Source organism: Paroedura picta, chromosome 1, assembly GCF_049243985.1.
Source record: "Paroedura picta isolate Pp20150507F chromosome 1, Ppicta_v3.0, whole genome shotgun sequence".
Classification (NCBI taxonomy): Eukaryota; Metazoa; Chordata; class Lepidosauria; order Squamata; family Gekkonidae; genus Paroedura; species Paroedura picta.
In genome coordinates, this window is record NC_135369.1 from 25,628,330 (window position 1) to 25,648,014 (window position 19,685).

At 48.9% G+C, this 19,685-nt stretch overlaps 2 protein-coding genes across 6 annotated transcripts in view; one reads left to right on the forward strand and one right to left on the reverse strand.

The window, feature by feature from the left end:
* DPF2 (double PHD fingers 2) overlaps positions 1 to 11,640 on the forward strand; it is a 30,200-nt gene extending 18,560 nt beyond the window's left edge. For 2 of the 4 annotated variants that reach the window (XM_077329274.1, XM_077329290.1), the window contains 5 exons: positions 1,382 to 1,519; positions 2,411 to 2,539; positions 4,233 to 4,345; positions 6,169 to 6,250; positions 8,133 to 11,640. In XM_077329274.1, coding sequence (XP_077185389.1) covers positions 1,382 to 1,519; positions 2,411 to 2,539; positions 4,233 to 4,345; positions 6,169 to 6,250; positions 8,133 to 8,209 — 539 coding nt within the window. In that variant the 3' untranslated portion in view covers positions 8,210 to 11,640. Of the gene's footprint in view, positions 1 to 1,381; positions 1,520 to 2,407; positions 2,540 to 4,232; positions 4,346 to 6,168; positions 6,251 to 8,132 lie in introns of all 4 variants that reach the window. The other 2 variants (XM_077329266.1, XM_077329282.1) reach the window with 1 other exon arrangement.
* Positions 11,641 to 17,004: 5,364 nt separating this feature from the next.
* The window catches only part of CHRM1 (cholinergic receptor muscarinic 1), a 34,017-nt gene continuing 31,336 nt past the window's right edge, over positions 17,005 to 19,685 (reverse strand). For both annotated transcript variants that reach the window (XM_077329302.1, XM_077329311.1), the window contains exon 3: positions 17,005 to 19,526. The gene's annotated coding sequence lies outside the window, so the exon portion shown is untranslated. The remainder of the gene's footprint in view (positions 19,527 to 19,685) is intronic.

A 19,685-nucleotide genomic window follows, 5' to 3' on the forward strand; every position in this document is an offset into this window, starting at 1 on the left:
TCCCCTGAGGACCAAATAAAGAAATGCTTTAAGGAAAGTCGGGGATCTGACTGCCAGGAACGTTTTGTGTGATGTGGTTTACGAAAAGGAGAGGTGCTGGGGCTTCCGAATCCCCCTCTTCTGGATGTGTGTAGGCTGACTGTGTTCCAGATTTGGAGAAGGGGGAGCTCTGTCCTTCTTCTGGTACTGGGGATAAAGTACCCCTCCCGCTGCACCTGAACAAGAGCTCCTTTGGGGCTGAAGCCATTCCCTTCTCTCCTAGCTCTTCCAAATAAGTTTTCCTCACTCCAGCTAAGCCTCTTAAGAAGCAGATAGAGCAGTAGAGGATGGAGCCAGCATTCTTCCCCCCCCCCCATCAGCTGTGTTTACACAAGCCTTAAGAGAGTCATAACTTCTTTTTTTGGCAAATTCGCTTTCTAGTTATTGTGCAGAAACACTTGGGGCAGGCTTAATGGACTCTCGAAAGGATTTGTTTCTTTCCTTCAGAGCTGAGCTGTTTGCTTGAGAGCAAAACGCTGGGGAAAGACAGCAAAACGCTGCCTGAGCAACGTCCACCTTACATTTCTGATCCTGGCAATTTCCTACTGCTGGTTCTTCAGGAGTGGCCCAGTTTAGATTGCTGAGTTGGCAGATGGAGGGGTATTGCTTGTCCCTGTCCTGGAGGATATGCGACTTCTGTGTTGGGGATCCAAGCATCTGGTCCCCCGAATATTTTTGTTTGCCTTGCGGGCGGGGAACTAGCTGGAGACGTAAGAAGGGCAAGGCAAGCACAGAGTTGAAAGGAGCCACCTACTAAGGGCTGCTTTCACCATATAGAATAGCTGCATTCTGAGATCCGGGCACATTGCCACAATAATTCTGAAAATGGGCAGGCTGTTGAATATCCACTCAGCATTTTCCTGCTGACTCTGGACATGGCTTGTGTGTCTTTGCCCCCCCCCCCCCGCAACTTCTTTCCTGAGGTCTAGTATCATTGTTTGATTGTTTATTTTTAAAGTAAAACCTTACATGGCTTTCAATTTGTAATCCACGAGGCTGTGCGGTAGCCAGTGTGCCCTTTGCGAGGGAGGCACCAGAAGACGTGGGGGAAAGGAGTTATGAGACAGTAAACCACGCACAGGTTACTAGGTATGCTGTGATGTGCAGGGTGTGGTGTTTAAGCAAATACCAGTTGTGTCTAGGAATCTGAATGTGATCTGGCCACCCTTGGGGTTTATGCTGTTGTGGGTGCCTTCCATTCCAGTATTCAGTTCCAATTTCTGGGTGAGGGTTGCAGTTTGGGGAAGTATCCGCGGGTAGTCGATTATCTTTGTTGAGAGGGAGGAGATGGAGGCTTCTCATCCCGGGTCTTTGTGTCTTCTTGAAATTTTGTCCTCTCCAGTCTGTGGGAAGCGCTACAAGAACCGGCCGGGGCTGAGCTACCACTACGCACATTCCCACCTGGCTGAGGAAGAAGGGGAGGACAAGGAAGACTCGCAGCCTCCCACGCCTGTCTCTCAGAGACCCGAGGAGCAAAAAAGTGAGGCTCTTCTTCTGGGACACTTAATGATAAGTTTGCTCTTCGGTAGCAGCTTTCTTTCCACCCTGGCTTAATTTGAGGCAGAGGTGACAGTGCTGATATTCAGTTAGGGGTAAGAGAAGTACTGCTGCAAAATTGGAGTGCCCCTGTGCATGTGCAGAGTGCTTTTCATGCACCCAAACAAACTTTGCATGTCAGATTAGGAGAACTGTCTTGAAGATTAGGAGGGAGGTCTTCTGGCAAGCTGGAGCCCCTGGGTCCTTCCATTTTAGAAACTAAGCAGTGTCTATCCTACTGCATTTCCCACTTTGCTGTTCTCTGTGATGCACAGGTGCAGCACTTATGTGTGGCAGTGTCACTGTCAGGACTGTGGTTTGGTGGTTTAAGGGTATTGGACCAGGACCAAGGAGAACTTGGATTCAAATCTCCCCCCAGTCAGTAGGCGAGCCTATGGCTAGTCACCCTGACACAGCTTGGATAGTGTGGTTGGGAAGAATAAATGAGGAAGGGAGAAGCGTTTATTCTGCCCTGAGCTTCCTAGAGAAAGGGAAGAATAAAGATAACTAAGGCTGAGTTACTGGGCCTTTCTGAAGCTAGGCCTTCAGATACCAGCAGTGTTCTGTTAAAGTTAATCACTAGTTTTACAGGTGGTCAGTATCAGGAAGACAGGATGTGTGCAGAAGAGCCAGCCAGTAAGCTGAAGAGACACTGGGGAAGCCAAGTGGGAAAACTCACATGGAAGATCTTGGCAGAAATTGTGTTTCTTTTAGGAGGGGGTGGGGGTCTTTAGGGTAGGTGGCTTCTGCTTACCTGTAGAGTCCTGGACCTGGTGGTGGTGGTGTTGTCTGCCTTGACTCACTTGTCCATCACAAATGGCTTCCTTCCTAGCAGCCAAGAAAGGACCTGATGGCTTGGCCCTGCCCAACAATTACTGCGATTTCTGCCTGGGAGACTCCAAGATCAATAAGAAAACGGGACAGCCGGAGGAGCTGGTTTCATGCTCAGACTGTGGGCGATCAGGTATGTGTTGGGGGAATAGATATAACCAGATCTTGGTGTGAAACGGCACTATGCTGCCCCTTGTTTTTCTTTCTAAAATATCTTCCTCTTCACCTGCCTCTTGAGAGCCAGTTTGGTGCGGTGGTTAAAAAACTGCTGGACTCTAATCTGGAGAACCAGCTTTGAATCCCCACTCCTCCACATGCAGCCATATAGGTGGCCTCGGGCTGGTCACAGTTCTGTTAGAGCAGTTCTCAGAGCAGTTCGACCGAAGAGCTCTGCCTGGAAGTTTCGTCATAGGAGATGTTGGCTGCCTTATTTGGGATGCTGTTCGGTGGAGTTAAGGAGTGACTGAAAATAACCGTACAATAAAATCAGAGTCCAGTAGCACCTTTAAGACCAACAAAGATTTATTATGGGCGTTAGCTTTTGAGTACTTGCACTTGAAAGCTCACACCCTGAATAAATTTTTGTTGGTCTTAAGGTGCTACTGGACCCTGATTTTATTGTGCTACTTCAACACAGCTGCCCATTTGAAAATAACAGTGTGTTTTTAAAGGGAGATGAGAGAAATTCTGCAGGTAGAATCATAAGAGTTGGAAGGTGCTTCCAGGGTCATCAAGTCCAACCCTCTGCACAATGCAGGAACTCACAACTACCTGCCCACCCAACAGTGACACAAATTTCATGCCCAAGTGATTCCTCCCCCACCCAAAACAAAAAAAATCTTCAGAATCCAGCCTGGCCAGGAGGAAATTCACCTACCATTCCATAGCAGCGATTCCGTGGGTATGCAAGGAAGGGCCACAAGAGACCACAAGGTAGGAAGAGGCCTATTGTTGATCATTAGCTGTTTTGACTTATTGGAGCTTTCCTGCTCAGAAACTCCTGTGCTTCTGGCTTCCAGGTGCTGGAGACTAAATAAAAAGGCAAGGGCTGTTACTGCTTGCTCCTCTTGGGAGCTTGCTAAAGCTATCTGTTTGGCCATCATTGGAAACAAAATGAGAACGTAAGAAGAGCCCTGCGGGATCAGGCCAGTGGTCCATCTGGTCCAAGATCCTGTCTTACACAGTAGTCAGCAGGTTCCTCTGGAGGAGCAACAGCAGGGCATAGAGGCTGAGGCTTTCCCATGATGTTGCTTCCTGGCTGGAATTCAAAGGCTTAGTGCAGGGGTAGTCAAACTGCGGCCCTCCAGGTGTCCATGGACTACAATTCCCAGGAGCCCCTGCCAGCGAATGCTGGCAGGGGCTTCTGGGAATTGTAGTCCATGGACATCTGGACGGCCGCAGTTTGACTACCCCTGGCTTAGTGCCTCTGAATGTGGCGATTCCCCACAATCACCAAGACTAGTAGCCACTGATAGACCTATCCTCCATAAATCTACCTAATCCCCTTTTAAAACTATTTACTCCTTTGGCAATTCCTCTGGCAGCAGATTCCACATTTTAACCACTCTCTGGTGGCTGGACAGCTGAATGACTGATCCAGCAGGGCTGCTCCTATATGGCCTTTTGTATGTAACGCTTTTTTGAACAAACCCATTTCTCAGCCATCCCACTTTGGAGGACTGTTGCCAATCGAGTATGTTGTCCTGATCTCCTTGGTGGCAGGAGGGTGCTATAAGTGTCCTGCATAAGCAGGGCCTCTTCATTTGTTCACCTGCTGACCCAGAAGTGTGTCTTGATGCTGGTTCCACTGTGCTTCTCCCCACCAGGCCATCCTTCCTGCTTACAGTTCACTCCGGTCATGATGGCAGCAGTGAAGACCTACCGCTGGCAGTGCATCGAGTGCAAATGTTGCAACATCTGTGGGACCTCAGAGAATGATGTGAGTGCCATGCCCCCCCCCCTCCTGATGGGTTGCTCACGTTCCCCATTTTCCTTTTGGCACAGCACCTCTTTTGCTACCTCTTCCTCCTCCCAGCCATCAAGCCGTCCCTCTCATTCCCTCTTTAATTCTGGCTTCTTTAAACTTTCCTTGGGAGATGAAGGCTTAATACTCTTCCTCCAGTTTCCACCTAACTGAACTCTGGCCTCCCCTGAATTAAAGACAGGGAAGTCTCATCTTGGCTTGCCTTGAGTATAGCTTGCAAAGATTTTCAAAGAATTTGGGGGAGGGGGGGCTACAGGGGCTAACCCCACTTCCCTTTAAGAGATGTGGGTTGATTGTCCCATGGAGCTGTTTAGAACTGCCGCTGAGCCCTGGTTTGCTGGGGAGTGTATCCTTCTCGTCAACTGGACCTGAGTAAAGCTCCAATGTTTTTGGCTCCAGTTCAAACAAGATATGTTCTGGCCCCTGCCACTTATCTGACTCAGCTGGTAATAAGTAAACAAAGAAGGGCATTTACCCTTGCAAGATGCTCTGTCTTGCCTTCAGCTCTTATAGAGGGTCGCTATAAGAACATTCCCCTTACACTGAGACAATGTTTTTGTGGGAGTGGCGAAATTGATACAAGAGAGCATATATTGTTCCACTGCCCTGCTTATGTAGACATTCGTAGCAAGTTGCCAGAACATCATGATGTAGATTGAGCAAAGAGGCTGCTAAGAGATGAGTCCCTCCCCAGGTGACAACTCAGCTGGCTAAGTTTTGTGCTGCCGCCATAAAAATCCGATGCTCTAAAGTAGCATAATTTTAAGTTCTATTTTATGATCTAAATTGTTTTTAATTGTATTATATTAAATGTCCATATTCTTTTGGTCTTTTATGTATTAACTTCATATAACTTGGTCTGAATGACTGTGATAAAGTTTTAATCTGAATCTGAGTGTATCCTTCCCACTCTTCTGTTTGTCCAAGCTGAACTCTGCTTTTTTGACTTCTGACGGAACGGCTCACTGGCCACTCCCTGGGTGGTCGAGTTGATTGGGGATAAGAGCCACTCTTCCCCGGTCCTTGAACATAAGTAGTAGGCCAATAGAAGGATGGGGCGTTTGGCTTCTGTTCTGTTCAGCCCCAGCCAAAGAGAAAGGGGCTTCTTCCGCCAGGCCTGTGGTTGAGGCCAGGAGATGAATGTCATCAAAACCCGGGGCTCCCGATCTGAGAACTGTGCACTGCCTCAAAGAAATCCAACCAAATGCCAGCCAAGCCCCTCCTGCCAGAAGGATTTGAATTATATGAAGAGACGGCTTTTAATCCTGTTTAATTCATTTTAAAACCTAATTTAAATCTATGTAATGAGTACCCAGCTTGCTGGGGGGTAAAATGGTAATGACTGGGGAAGGGAATGGCAAACCACCCCGTATTGAGTCTGCCATGAAAACGCTAGAGGGCATCAACCCAAGGGTCAGACATGACTTGGTGCTTGCACAGGGGATACCTTTACCTTTACCTTTTAATGAATGTTTTATTGCTTATACATTATTGGATTACTTTGTGGCGAATGTTCTGCCATTGCTGCTGCCCACTTTGAGCCTGCAAGAGAAGGGCGGGCTGTAAGAATCAAGTGGCGATGATGGTGATTTTGTTTTTTTAAGTTAAAAGAGTTGGGTGTTTCTGTGTGTGGAAGAGCTGGAGTTGGCCCCTCCAATGCGAGGAGTCATCAGACGTGCTTTTCGGTCGCAAGGGAGGGTTGAGTGGATCTCTGCGGGATTCCTAATTTGGTCCCAGATGAGGGGGATTAATGGGCACTTTCTATTTCGCCTCCTTAGGACCAGCTGCTGTTCTGTGACGATTGTGACCGTGGCTATCACATGTACTGCCTAACCCCGCCCATGTCGGAGCCGCCTGAAGGTGAGTGCTTTCTCCCCCCAGACTTTCCACCTCTTTGTGCTTCGGGGGCAGACAGAGACTTAAGGTCACCTAGTGCAGCTCTGGTGCCCGATTCTGCGTGGGAGCTATCCTTTTGTGGGCCAGTGGAAGGGCTGAAGGGCTGTCTTTCCCAGTCAGTGTGGCACGTTTCCGTCCTGCTTTGTCAGGGTACGGTTGCGAGATCGTCTTACGTAGCAAATGCTGGCTGCGCCCGGCAGCGGGTGGGTTGCTGACTCATTTCCTGAGCACCCGCTGACTCGGGCATTGAAAGGGTCCTTCCAGGAATGGACTCGTGGCCAGAGGTCGTAGGGCAGCTCTTCCTTCGGTTAATCTTAAATTGCCAGTTAATTTTCAAATCCCCGATCACAGCTCAGTGTTTTTTTCTGGGCCCCAGTTGCACTGGAGGGGTGTTCTTTCCGCGATGGTTCTGCTTCTGGCAAGCAGGTGACTTCTATGTTGCATAACTTTCATTGAAGCCTCCATACCAGGGGTGGCTAAACTGTGGCTTTCCAGATTTCCATGGGCTATGATTGCCATGGCGGGCAGGTGCTGATGGTAATTGTAGTTCATGGACAACTGGAGAGCCACAGTTTGGCCACCCCTGCTCTATGCAAAGTCCTGGCACAGAGGTAGAGCATCTGTTCTGTATGCAGGAGGCTCTCGGTCCAAGCCACAAGTTCTTCTGTTTTAAAAGAACCCCGGCTGAGAGAGGTCATTCTGTGTCTGCCGGTCAGAAGAGGACATGGAATAAAAGCGCTTGCAGAACTTTCAGAACTGAGCAACCACTCCTCATCCATCCATGACTGGAGTCTTTGACCATGCTGTCCCAATTCTGAATAGTAATGGCACAGGCGTATGATGTTGCTGGCCTGCCCCCAGGCCCAGAATTTCCTCTCTCCTCCTGGATGCTCAACCACCGTTGGAATCTGAGCATGGTTGTAGGGCTGCCGTGTTTGGTTATTAATAGCCAAGGTTAAGGCAGCCCGGTGTAAACTTAACACTTTTATTTTTACTGCACATCATCCTAAGTTACCGCTACGTGCTTTTTAGCGGGTAGGTCTATAAATAAACCCTGCTTGGCTTGGGACGGTGCCTGAGCAGACCCATGTTACTTCTGCGGAACTCGGAGCCCTGTATGCCAAACTCGTCGGTCTCCTAGTCTGCACTGCATTGGCTGTCAGAAAGAAAGGCCCAGATGGCATCCCCGTACCCAGTCGCTAGAAGAGCCAAAGGGACAACTGCAGTGGAGTGGTTCTACAAGGCTAGACTAGGACCCTGCTTCAAATCCCCACTCTTGACGTAGAAGCCAGTCGCACGCTATTAGTTTAACCTACCTCACAAGGTTGTTGTGAGGATAAATGCTTGAGAACGGCATAAGCTGTTTTGGTCCGTGCTGGGGAGAAATATGGGGTATAAATTCAGTAAATAAGTACCTGCGCCTCATGTGGCGCAGGGTGGTAAGGCAGCCGACATGCTGTCTGAAGCTCTGACCATGAGGCTGGGAGTTCGATCCCAGCAGCCAGCTCAAGGTTGACTCAGCCTTCCATCCTTCCGAGGTCGGTAAAATGAGGACCCAGCTTGCTGGGGGGTAAACGGTAATGACTGGGGAAGGCACTGGCAAACCACCCCCTATTGAGTCTGCCATGAAAACGCTGGATGGCCTCACCCCAAGGGTCAGACATGACCCGGTGCTTGCACAGGGGATACCTTTACCTTTAAATAAGCACCTGTTGTTCTTGACGGACTGCTTCTGTTCAGGAAGTAGCCGTATTTCAGCAGTACCTGTTTTGGCCACTGTTTGCCTCTGCTGACTTGGATGTCTTTATGTGTCTCCCACCCCACCCACCCCCATTGGTTCCTGCAGGGAGCTGGAGCTGCCACTTGTGTCTGGACTTGCTGAAGGAAAAGGCCTCCATCTACCAAAACCAAAACTCTTCTTGATGGGCGTCGGGGCAGCAGAGAAGAAAGGAGGCTCCAAAGAGGAACCTTTGGCTTTTTGCATTACAGGGGCTGTCTTTCCTTTTGTGGTTTACTCTTTTCTCCTGCCACCTTCTGCTTGCGGTCGGCGTCTCCTTCACCAATTGGATCAGGCCCTCCCCCCACTGGCTTTTGCTGTCGTTCTCTCCACCGTGGTTTGAACCTCACTCGCTTAGCAGTTGTCCTGGGGAGTGAAGGGACTGGCCCCCTGTTCTTCTCTGAGGCCTCAAGCCTACCTGGAGGTTTCAGGCACAAGCAGATGCAGGGAGTCGTCCCAGGGCTCATGCCTGGCTGAGGATCATCCTACCTGCAGCCTCAATGCTCTAGGAGCAAAGCTTCTCTCGAGAGACCTGAATGGGGGAAGGCAAGAAGCACCTTCTCACCTCACTCACAGTGCGCAGTTGAATTGACAGCCGATCCTCGGGCTTCGACCTCCGCAAGCCGGGCTGACAAATTGAAAAGGGAGCCGCTGTGAATGTATCCCCCCGCGTTTGCCTGCTTGTTCTTTTCCTGGGTTCGAACCCAACCCACCTGCCTAGAGAACCCGCCAGGGCGAAGAGGTCTGCTCTCCCTCTTCCTAGAAGAAGCTGCTGGTGTAATACGAAAGGAACAGCGTGGCAGTCAGGACGAGCCTCCTAGACGAAGGGAATCCTGGATGGTATTCTGCACACCGTGAAGCCAGCAGTGTGAGCCAGAAGGTTCTTGACTTGGCTCGGGCAGACGTTGACTCCCATTTGGCATGCTCAGAGAAGATCTTTTGAGGTTTACCCCTGTCTTAGTGGAGGTTGGATCTTGGCCCAAAGAATCCCTATAGAAACAAAAAAACAAACAAACGTCATTACTTCCTTTCATGTTTTTACAAACATGTAGGACTGTGTGTTTCACTCAGGGCTGTCTTCTGGTGGGGTAGAATGGGTGGGTGGGGGGAACCCTTCTATCCTTGGAGCAGAAAAAGGGTCTCTGAGTTTTCCTGACCCTACCTTAGTAAGTAGCAGGGGGTTGACCACAGTCTCAAGCAGGCATATTAGCGTAGCAGAAGTTTTTAGTACATTTTAATCCAGGAGGGTATCTTTCTAATTTCTTGCCAGCATTATAGATTCTCCCCCCCCCACACACACACCCTTTTCTGCTGGTTTTGGGAGTGTCTTCAGGGCAGTTAGTTATTTCGCTGGGAAGAGCAAAGGACCTCTTGGGCTGACAGCTCTTTGCCTCATGGAGTGAAGGAGGTTTAGTCCTCCAGCTGAGCAGCAGATGCCTGTGGAGACTGTCCCAAGACCATCCGCCACCCTTGCCGTGTCACGTGCCTCTCTGGGAGTGTCAGCCATGAGAGTTGGGCTTCCTGCCTGGGTTCCCCTTTTGTCCTAGCCTTACTTGATGTCTGCGTGCCACATCCTGGTTCCCCACATTGTATGTGTGCAATGTCTTCTTTCTACCCTTGCTGCTTTTGCTTGAGAACCCTGTGGGAGCTGGCGTGCTGTCCTGGTCCACCAGACCTGGTGTGTGGCGGCGCCTTTCCAGGAGCAAAAAATGTCTTTCGCTTCTGTCTGCCCTCTTTGCCTTTGTGTCCCTTCCTGGGAGGAATCGGTCCCCACAAGTGACATTTCAGAAGCTGTCCTTGAAGTCCCATCATTGGTTATTTTGCTCATGGGAATTTTATCCAGTCACTCCGGGTTGTGGTAGAGGGCAGAGGAAGGGTGCCTCTCTGGAACCGGGTGGTGTGTAATAGCGTACTAACACATGTGCCTGTATTTTCTAAAATTGACTTCAAACCTACCTCCAAAGCCCCCCTTTGCATTTTCCCCGCGTGCTCTCAAAAAAACATTGGAATCTTTCTCTTGCCTCTGGTTCATTTTCCTGCAGAAGGTGGCATGAGATGGCTCAGGGCTCCCAGTCAGAGTGGGAGGGGGTGGTTATTTTTTTCTTCGCTGGGCCACGAGTGCAAATCCAGCCAGCGGTTGACTTGGCTTCACTTAGAGCCTAATCTGCTACCCTTTTGGTTAGGCTGGTGTCTGACCAGACAAGATTTGGCCTCTTGGGGATGGCTGTGTGGGGAAAGGGTAAACACAATGAAAGCGTTGCAACCCTTCAATCCCTATCACTGAATAGGCTCTTCTTCAGGTGGGCTAGAGGCCTTCAGGTTTACAAATGGCCCTGCAAGCTCAGAGTTTTGGCGGAGTGTAAAGAAGGACCTCTCTGTCTGTGTCATTGTGCACTTATGCTCCTAGATCCCCTCAGCACCCCTCCCCCAGCTTTCCTTAATCTTGCACTTGTTTTTTTCTCCCATCACTGGTTGGGGTGGGGAGGTTAGATTCACAAGATTAGGGGAAAGAGATTTTGGTCTTTGGGCTCCCTTGCCTCCTCATTGTGTGTCCCTGTGGCTTGGGCATGGCTTTTTGGTTCCTTTCCATGTGTGTTCCCTCGAGTGGCTGATTGGATAGGATGCTGGCCATAAGTGATGTAATACTGAATCGACCACTAGAGGGAGCAAAGTGTGTGGGCAACAGAACACTGGCTTCCCAAGCTACAGGCGCACACAAAAAAGGAAGATGGGAAAGGAAGGGGGAACCCCTTAAGAAATCTTGGCTGAATCTCATTGGGGGAATTGCTGTCCTGATCCTAGCTGGGGCATGTCTTCACTCGAAGCATCACACCCGTGTCTTAAACTCACTACCGTAATAAAACACCAAAATGGCTTGTTTTTAGATCTATGTTTTCTTGTAGTCTCTTGTCCTTTGGGTGGGTGGTAGTGGGGTGATAGGTTGATTTTGGGGGGTTGTGTTTAAAAGAAATAAAGCTGTGTGAAACCCCCACCCTTGTGGGAATTCCATGCTCAGGTTAATTCTGTTGATGGAGGTGGGATGGAATAGAAAGGTGACGCCTTGGTTCCTAAATTGGCTTTCTTCAGTGCTTTTGTGCTGTGGGGTGAGAAGCAAGGAGGGGCACCTGTCTCCCATTTCTCTGCCCTGCAGTGCTTCTGTTCCTTGGGTATTTGCAAAGCAAAAAGACTTCCGACTTTTTAAATTGAAACCCCTCCAAGGGCTGGAAGTCAGGCTACAAGACCTTGACTCTGTGCTTTTGTGGTGTCCGTGAGTTGGTTCCGTAGCCCCTTGCACACCTGGGTTGCCATCCCTGCTTCTTGCTGCCCACCCCTCCGTCTCCCTGACTTACTGGTTTTACATTGAGTTGGTGGCTTTGTTTCTTCCTCTCCCCAAATGTTGCAGATGATTTTGTGGGTTTTGGAATTTATTTCTGTCAGTGGTTCTTGCGCTTTTTAATTCTCGGGGGAGTCAACCCACCCACCATCTTTTTATAGCGGGTTAAGCTGAAGTGTGTTTTGGCTCTTTCATTTTAAGGTACTGTAATAAACATTAGTGAATAAATATTGTTTTTACACAGGTGGTGCCTCTTATTTTTGTCCCAACAATCCAGTGCTGTGACTCCCCTCCCCTTTGCAGGGGACATTTATAGGATTAAGGTATCAGGTGAGATCTGCTTTTTTGTTCAGGTGCCTTTTTGATAGTATTTATGGACCAGTGAGTGAGCCAGGCTGTATTGATTTGTCCTCCAGGAGTGTCACTTGACTTGCTTATTTAAATCACCTAGCCTGTGGTTGGGGTGGCTGTGGAAAAGCCCCAGGGTACTCAGGAAGCTGCTCTGGTGATAAGGGAGCTTCCGCTGCTGCCTTGATCAGGAAAGAAGAAGAGTTGGTTCTTATATGCCACTTTCTCTACCCGAAGGAGGCTCAGAGCGGCTTACAGTCACCTTTCATCTCCCCACAAAAGACACCCTGTGGGGTGGGTGAGGCTGAGAAAGCCCTGATATCACTGCTCTGTGAGAACAGCACTATCAGGGCTGTAACGAGCCCAAGGTCACCCAGCTGGCTGCATGTGGGGGAGCGCAGAATCGAACCCGGCTCGCCAGATTAGAAGTCCGCACTCCTAACCACTACACCAAACTGGCAGGATGCCCAAATCTACTGCCAATGGGAAGAGAGTGTGATCATATCTGGAAGTGATTGGGACTAAGGCTTGTTGGGTGATCTCAGTCAGTCAACCTAAAGTCCACTCACAGAGGAATTACAATACAATGTGGGAGGAGGAAGACGTCTTTCGTTTACTTTGAATTCCCTGAAGGAAAGTTGGAAGGGGGGGGGGGTAGAAGCAGACTAGATGGCTCGGATCAGTTCTGCTGCCTGTTTCTCAGTCCTGGAGGAGGGGACCTGGCCTCCAGATTCATGTTCATGGAATTGCTGGTGGGTGAATGGATGGTTGGCATGAGACGCTACCTTGGCATACGGTCAGAAAATGTTGAGAGTTGGAATGAGGCCTTGGAGGAGATCTAGTTGAATCCACTGCTCCATCCGAGACTTGCGAGACCTCCAGCAGATGGCTATCCAGCTTCTCTGCAAAGCTCTCCGAAGGCAGTCTGTTCTACTATGGGCCTTGTTAGAATTACCGCCCTCGGGGGGGGGGGGGGGGGAGGTGGCTGCAGATCTCCTGGGATTGAAGACAATCACCAAGAGGCAGAGATCAGTTCACCTGGAGAACTGAGATGGGGGGGTGGGCAGTATGGCATTATATTCTATTGAAGTTCTTCCCTTCTGCAAACCCACCTTCCTTAGGCTCCATTCCCAAAATCTCACAGTATTTCCCAACCTGGAACTTGCAGCCCTAATTGAAAAGCCCCTTGTAGTGTTCAGCTAAAAATGACTGTAATTTCCCCCTAGCCTGTAGTGGAACAAAAAAGCACAATTCCTCCTCGTCCTCTGTGATGATGGCTTTAGATGTGACTGCAGCCATGTCTCCACCCATTCTTCTTCAAGCTGAAGATGCCCAGCACTCTGTCCTTTCCTCGTAGGTTTCCAGGCTCCTTGCCCTCCTGCTGCTTCATCTTAATGTGCTGTAGTTTGCTGATGGTCTTGATGTGGTGCCTGGAACTGGCCACAGTACTTCTGAGGAGGTCTGCTCAGTAGATAACAGACTGGAACTATTTCCCCATGATTCTAGACAGTGGAATATTCCATTAGCCTTACTAGCTGCTGCATTACCCTACTGGCTCTTGATGTTTAGCGCAGCCAAGCCAAACTTGCCTTAGACATTTTTTTGTGCTTGAACGTAACAAGTTCACGTTTCCCTGTTGAATTTCATTTGGTTGGCTCGGCTCAGCGTCTCAGCCTGGCAAAATCGTTTTGAACCCTGATGTCGGTGTGGACCATGCCTCCCACCTTCCTGCTGTTTGCATATCTGATGAGCATCCCCCCCAATACCCTTATCCAAGAACTTTCGGAACAGCGCAAGATTTAAGAGCGAGCCCTGCAGCGCTCCACTCAAGATCTACCTCCGGATTCATGCGAAGTCACTAACGCCAGCTGGGTATGGAAATCTAACCAGTTGTTTTCCCAGCATTATTGTCCAGCCCAGGGGTAGTCAAACTGCGGCCCTCCAGATGTCCATGGACTACAATTCCCAGAAGCCCCTGCCAGCGAATGCTGACAGGGGCTTCTGGGAATTGTAGTTCATGGACATCTGGAGGGCTGCAGTTTGACTACCCCTGGTCCAGCCCATATCTCGTCCATTAGAATACCATGGATGCCAATGTTTTGTGGAAATCAAGATGCTCCGAGTCTGCAGGGTCCCCAAACTCGACCAAGCTACCTTTATATCAAAGGAGGAGATAAGCTTGATCTGCCACCACTTGTTTTCATATCCTTTCCTTTGCAAAGGTCTCTCCCTCCCTCAACCCCTGTGCTGTTAATTCCTGTGCTACAGGCAGAAATTCAGCTGCATTGCTGAGGTTTGGAGACTGGGTAGAGGTGGTGCTGGGGATTTTTCATATGTGAATGTTCTCAGCGAAGGCTCAGCTTTACTCAGAAATAGGTAAGTTGTGCCTTGATGTGGCTGGCCCAGAATAGCTCAATCTTATTCGATCCGGGAAGCTCAGCAGGGTCATCTCCCTCAGATGGCAGATCCCTGAGGAGGTCCAGGGTTGGCAGGCAATGAAGAAGAAGAAGAGTTGGTTCTTATATGCTGCTTTTCTCTACCCGAAGGAGGATCAAAGCGGCTTACAGTCGCCTTCCCTTTCTTCTCCCCACAACAGACACCCTGTGAGGTGGGTGAGGCTGAGAGAGCTCTGATATCACTGCTTGGTCAGAACAGCTTTATCAGTGCCGGGGCAAGCGCAAAGTCACCCAGCTGGCTGCATGTGGGGGAGTGCAGAATCGAACCAAGCATGCCAGATTAGAAGTCCGCACTCCTAACCACTACACCAAACTGGCTCTTCCTCTGGCAAACCCTCTGTTTGTGTCTCTTGCCTTGAGAACCCTGTGGGGTTGCCGTAAGTCACCTGCGACTTTATGGCACCTTCCGCCACCAGGTAACATGTGGGCATTAGGTTCTGGCATGATCAGAACGTGTTTTGGACCAGGAAGATACTGTCTGTCTCTCTTTCCTGGAGCCCTGACTTGGATGGCCTCGATTAGCCCGATCTTGTCAGATCTCTGAAACAAGCAGGATCGGCCTGGCGGTGGCCATAAATTGGCTGCGACTGGACAGGACTGATCACCACACTGTCCTGCCTGTTACAGGAACAGGTGTGCCTAGGCAGCCCCTCAGTTGCAAGCTGGCCCCCTAAACCTGCCTCCTGGAACAGGCAGCTGCTGTTTGGCTCCTGCTTGAAATGACCAGGGAGCCATAGGAATAAAAGTGACCCTTCCCCTTAGTAAGGCTCTACACTCCCCCATCCCTCATGGCAACTTGCTGGGCCAGATGGTGCCTCCTTGGTGCAGTGGTCAGAGCAGTGGTCTTGGGGGTGAGGGCTCCGGGTTTAAGCCCAGCCTCTGTCTTGCAGGCCTGTGCCACTGGCAGAGCACCTGGTTGTCACACCTACGGTCCCTGACTCAATCCTCAGCATTTCCAGTTGAAAGAGTTGGGTAGAAAGACCCCTGCCCAAGACCCCGGGGACCCACTGCCAGCCTCATTAGCCAATAACGTCCTTGAGAGAGGAGTCTTCTGACGCAGTGTAAGTAATGGCAGCTCTAAAAGAGGCTTGGGTGTCTTTAGGGTGCCAGTTGCCATTCAGTGTTCTTGCTCCTTTTTGCCTGGGGACAGTGAGCCTTGTTGATGCTTCTGACTGGGAGTGCTTCTCAGTCTGCTGTGCCTGGGATACGTGGCGCCCCTTGCAAAATCCATGAGGGCAGCTGTCAGAATGTGGCATTTCATGGATTCTGCAGGGTTGCCTGCCACCAGCAAGGGGCAGCAGAAGACTGCTTAGGTTTTGCCCAAACTCTCTCGATCTTTTGTGTTCACCTTTTCTGTTTACGTGAAATAGAAACTGCACAGATCTTAGTCACAAGGCAAATCTCTAATGGTCTCTAAGCAGTTATTGTTTCATTCCTCTGATGCAGCAGTTCCTGAAATTGCGTTAAGTAAAACTACTTATGAGCCAGTGACGTGTAATGGTTAAGAATAGTGGCCTCTAATCTGCAGGACTGGGTTTGATTCCCTACTCCTCCACATGCAGCCAACTGGGTGACCTTGGGCTAGTCGCAGTTCTTTTAGGGCAGTTCTTGCAGAGCAGTTCTCTCCGAGTTCTCTCTGCCTCACCCAGCTCACAAGGTGTCTGCTGTGGGAAGAGGAAGGCGATTGTAAGCCGCTTTGAGACACCTTCGGGTAGTGAAATGCAGGGTATCAAAGCCAACTCTGCTCTCTCTCAGCTCTTTTCTTTACTAAGATGTTCAGGTGGCCAAAAGGTGAGGAGAAACACCGTTCCCACCCCTTGCTTCCCTAGATATTTGGACCAGAAGTGTGAATCTCTCAGCTCTTGGCTAAGATTACCAAGTGAACAGGGAAGACCAGATAGCTTGTTTTTTTGGGGGGAGGAGGGGTTGTTCTTGATGGGCTTTTTTAATGCTTTCAGGGCCTGCCAATAAAGCAAGGTATGAGCTGTGTTATTTTTTTTTTAATATACAGCCTCTGTGCAGAGCTGACCCCTGGTCCTTCCAGAAACCAAGTGAACTCTGAGGCCCTCTGTTTGGTGGTAGAAAGTGTTGGCAGGTCACAGCTGGGTTTTTGGCAACTCTGGGTTTTTCAAGGCAGTCTGCATCGTGGCCCTGATATTCTTTGGAATCCTCCCATCCAAATACTTGCCAGGTAATACTCTTGCTTAGCTTCCGAGGTCTGATGAGACCAGGCTAGCTTGAGCTGTCCAGGTCACGGCTCATATCTCTTTAGTACATAGTAATTGGAGCTAGGTATGCCTGAGAGAGCTCTAAGAGAACTGCTCTATGAGAACAGCTCCAAGAGAACTGTGACTGGCCTAAGGTCATCCAGGTGAAGTAGTGGGGAATCAAACCCCAGTTCTCCAGATTAGAGTCCACCCCTCACTAACCACTATACTACGCTGGCTTTCAAAAGCAGGAGCAAAAGCAGATCAAGTCTCTAGCAAATGCACTTTTTCTAAATTTACTTGCTAAAAAGGTTGAAATGTTTATTCTCCCTCGTTTGCCATTTTTTAAAAATATCACAATAATACTCATTATTCATTTTTAATGGGGGGGGGAAGCGAGTTACCACGCATTGCATTTCCCAGGTTGCCGTACCTTTAAATGCCCTAACATGACATCAGACAGCGCCATTTTGTGTCTTAAGGTCACAGGTCTTGAAGTTCATGAAATTTTGCTCAGTTTTGATCTCATTTAACCTTGGTTCTGCTCTGATACCCATGAACCCTCAAAGGCGCCTGAAAATGAAATAGTCTTTTGGAAAATAAATTACATCTTTTTATTTGGAGAGTGTGGCCAGCAAGGCCCATGCATACTGTGTACCTAAAAATTAAAGCAAACTCAGACCCATGAAACACACAAAGTTTGTAACCAGAATCTCCAGTCTGCAGCAGGTTAGTGACATATACGTATGTCTTCTGTAGCCCTTTCTGCACTTTTTAAAGGAACTTGTGCAAACATACAGAGGAAAACCTTTCTGTAAAGATACTGGAATGAATATAAAGTCAATAAATTGGATGGAAGGTAGATAGGTCCAGGAACTCGACTCTTTGCTGAATAACTGAAAAACAGGACTGGGGGTGGGATTTGGCACAGAAAAACAGGAACACAACCTACCCAACCTTAACAGGTAGGAACTCAGAAGTTGAGCTGTACAATAAAATAATGTAAAAATCTTGATTATTTATTATAGTGCACAATTAAAAACAGAATAAAAACTTCATATGCTGTTTTTAATAGTGCACTATAATAAATAACATTTTGGTTTTGCATTGTATGTTTCGGGAATTATAACAAACATTTCTGGGAGGTTATCAATCTAAAATTTAGCAATCCCTGGCATAGGAAAACCTTTTTTGGTTTTGCAAACTTTTAGATTGAACAGAGACAGTCTGCCTGGAAATGTGTCTGTTCATGAACTGGCACAAACCGCCATGAACAGCTGGAAAGTTTGTGGAAAGTTTGTGATAGTTGACCTGTTATGAACTACTCCTTGCAAACCATGAACCGGTCAAAAGTCACCCCAAACTTTAGTTCATGAGCCAGTTTGTGTCCATTCCTAGTATTCAGGTTTTATTGGGGAAGCGGTGAGGAAAAGACTTCTGAACATTTTTTTGGTGTTAAGAAAATTCTTTGCAATGAGAAAACCAGCTCGAAAGAGAGCAAGCTGGACAAGAATCCCTCCTGATATTAATTTATAACTTGCAGGGAGTTTTTGTATGTAGAAATATAGAAATAGCCCTGCAGGTGAGTGACCCTAGAAGTGCTGCTGTTGCTAGTGAAGGATCTGTGGTGTCTGCAGAATTGGCTGTATTTGCTTCCTGCCACCAGTGGACTAGTAGGGCCAGTGACCTAGTGGGAAATTTCCCAGTAAAATGGCCAGTCGACCCATAAGAAGCTCTCAAAAATAAGACCTTTCCCCCCGTGTCGGGTCAACCCACTTGATAGCCACCTCACAGAAATGCTGATTCTTTGAACTTAAGCAGGTTGTAAGGGGGCTGGGCAGAAGGAATGGTGCCTGAGCTTAGCTCTTGAGGCCCTTTCTTGCATGCCCAGGGAATTGCCGATTGCCACTCTGGGTCAGGAGGCGAATTTCCTGCAGGCCAGACTGGCCAGGGATTCTGGGTTTTTTTGGGTGGGGGGGGGGCGGGCATCATCTAGACATAGAATCACGGTCATTGTAGGTGGGCAGGTAGTTGTGCATTTCCTGCGTTCTGCAGGGGATTAGTCTCGATTACCTTGGAGGTCCCTACTCTATGATTCTATGGCTGTCACATCCTGTTCTGCTGCACATGTAAACCAGGATTCCTTTGGGTTGGCTTCTACACTCAGTTGCCACTAATCCAGGATTGTGTATCTGCATGTGTGAACCGGTGCACAGCAAGCTGTATTTTGACTGACTGTGCCTACAGTGTAATTACCAACTAGTAATTTCTATGTCAGGATTCAGAAGCCTGCTCCTCCTCGTGGGGCTCACACTCAGGGGTTTGGTAACCAGATCAGTCTCCTCTTTGGATGCCCTCAAAAAGCTTAATGTCTGTCCATGCCACAAAAGAAGCATGTCCTTGCTCAAATGCGGTGCAGGCAAATGTCAAAAAGTAAACAAGAGTCTGGGCATTCAGATGCTTCTGGTGTAGCCAAGCTGGATTTGGCAGTGGGCCTGCTGAACCATCAAGAAGATGCTGTCTTGTGCTTCTGTCTAGTTCCGCCTGCTGACCTGGGACTGCAATAGCACAGGCAGGTGCACGCTCCTGGCAGCCTGCAAGTTTGGTTTGCCTTGGTGTGTCACAAGCTTGGTTTGGGGGCAGAACTAGGACCTCAGCAGCTGCGAAACAGCCCTCTGGATTTTAGCACAAAGCTCCATCAGTGGGTTTTACTGTAATCCAAACTCACCCCCTGAAGTTTGAAGATCAGAAGCAGTGTTTTCCGGTGCCTCTTAGCTCCCGAAACCAGTTCCGTTCCTGCTATTAGGAGGCAAAACCTGTATGTATGTGGGGTATATACCTTCTACCCATGACTGTTCCTCTCCCCTTGGTCCATAAACACAGTTTTGAGGTGAGCAGGGACCATCAGTAACACTTGGTTATTCTTGGCAAAAATTCACAGTGCAGGGGCTCTGAAACATGACTGGTGCCACTGAGAAGTTCAAAAGATGGGTCTTGGAGGATTCTCCTTCTGCCCCTAGGCTGTAGACACCTCCTCCTTGCAAAGGAGTCTTTTGATGGCTGTAGAGATCCTGCCTGTCCCTGGCCAGAGTCTTGTGGCTGCCTGTCCTTGGGAAAGCTGCAAGAAAGGATAAAACATGGTGAGAAAACTCTTGTCACCATCTTGCCCTGGTTGGTCAGTTGCACCTGTCAAAACCCTGTTCACATGTTCACTGGTTACCTACTCTCAAGTTCTTGCTGTGGGATGCTTCCTTGACCTGTTTATGCCCAGCTTTAA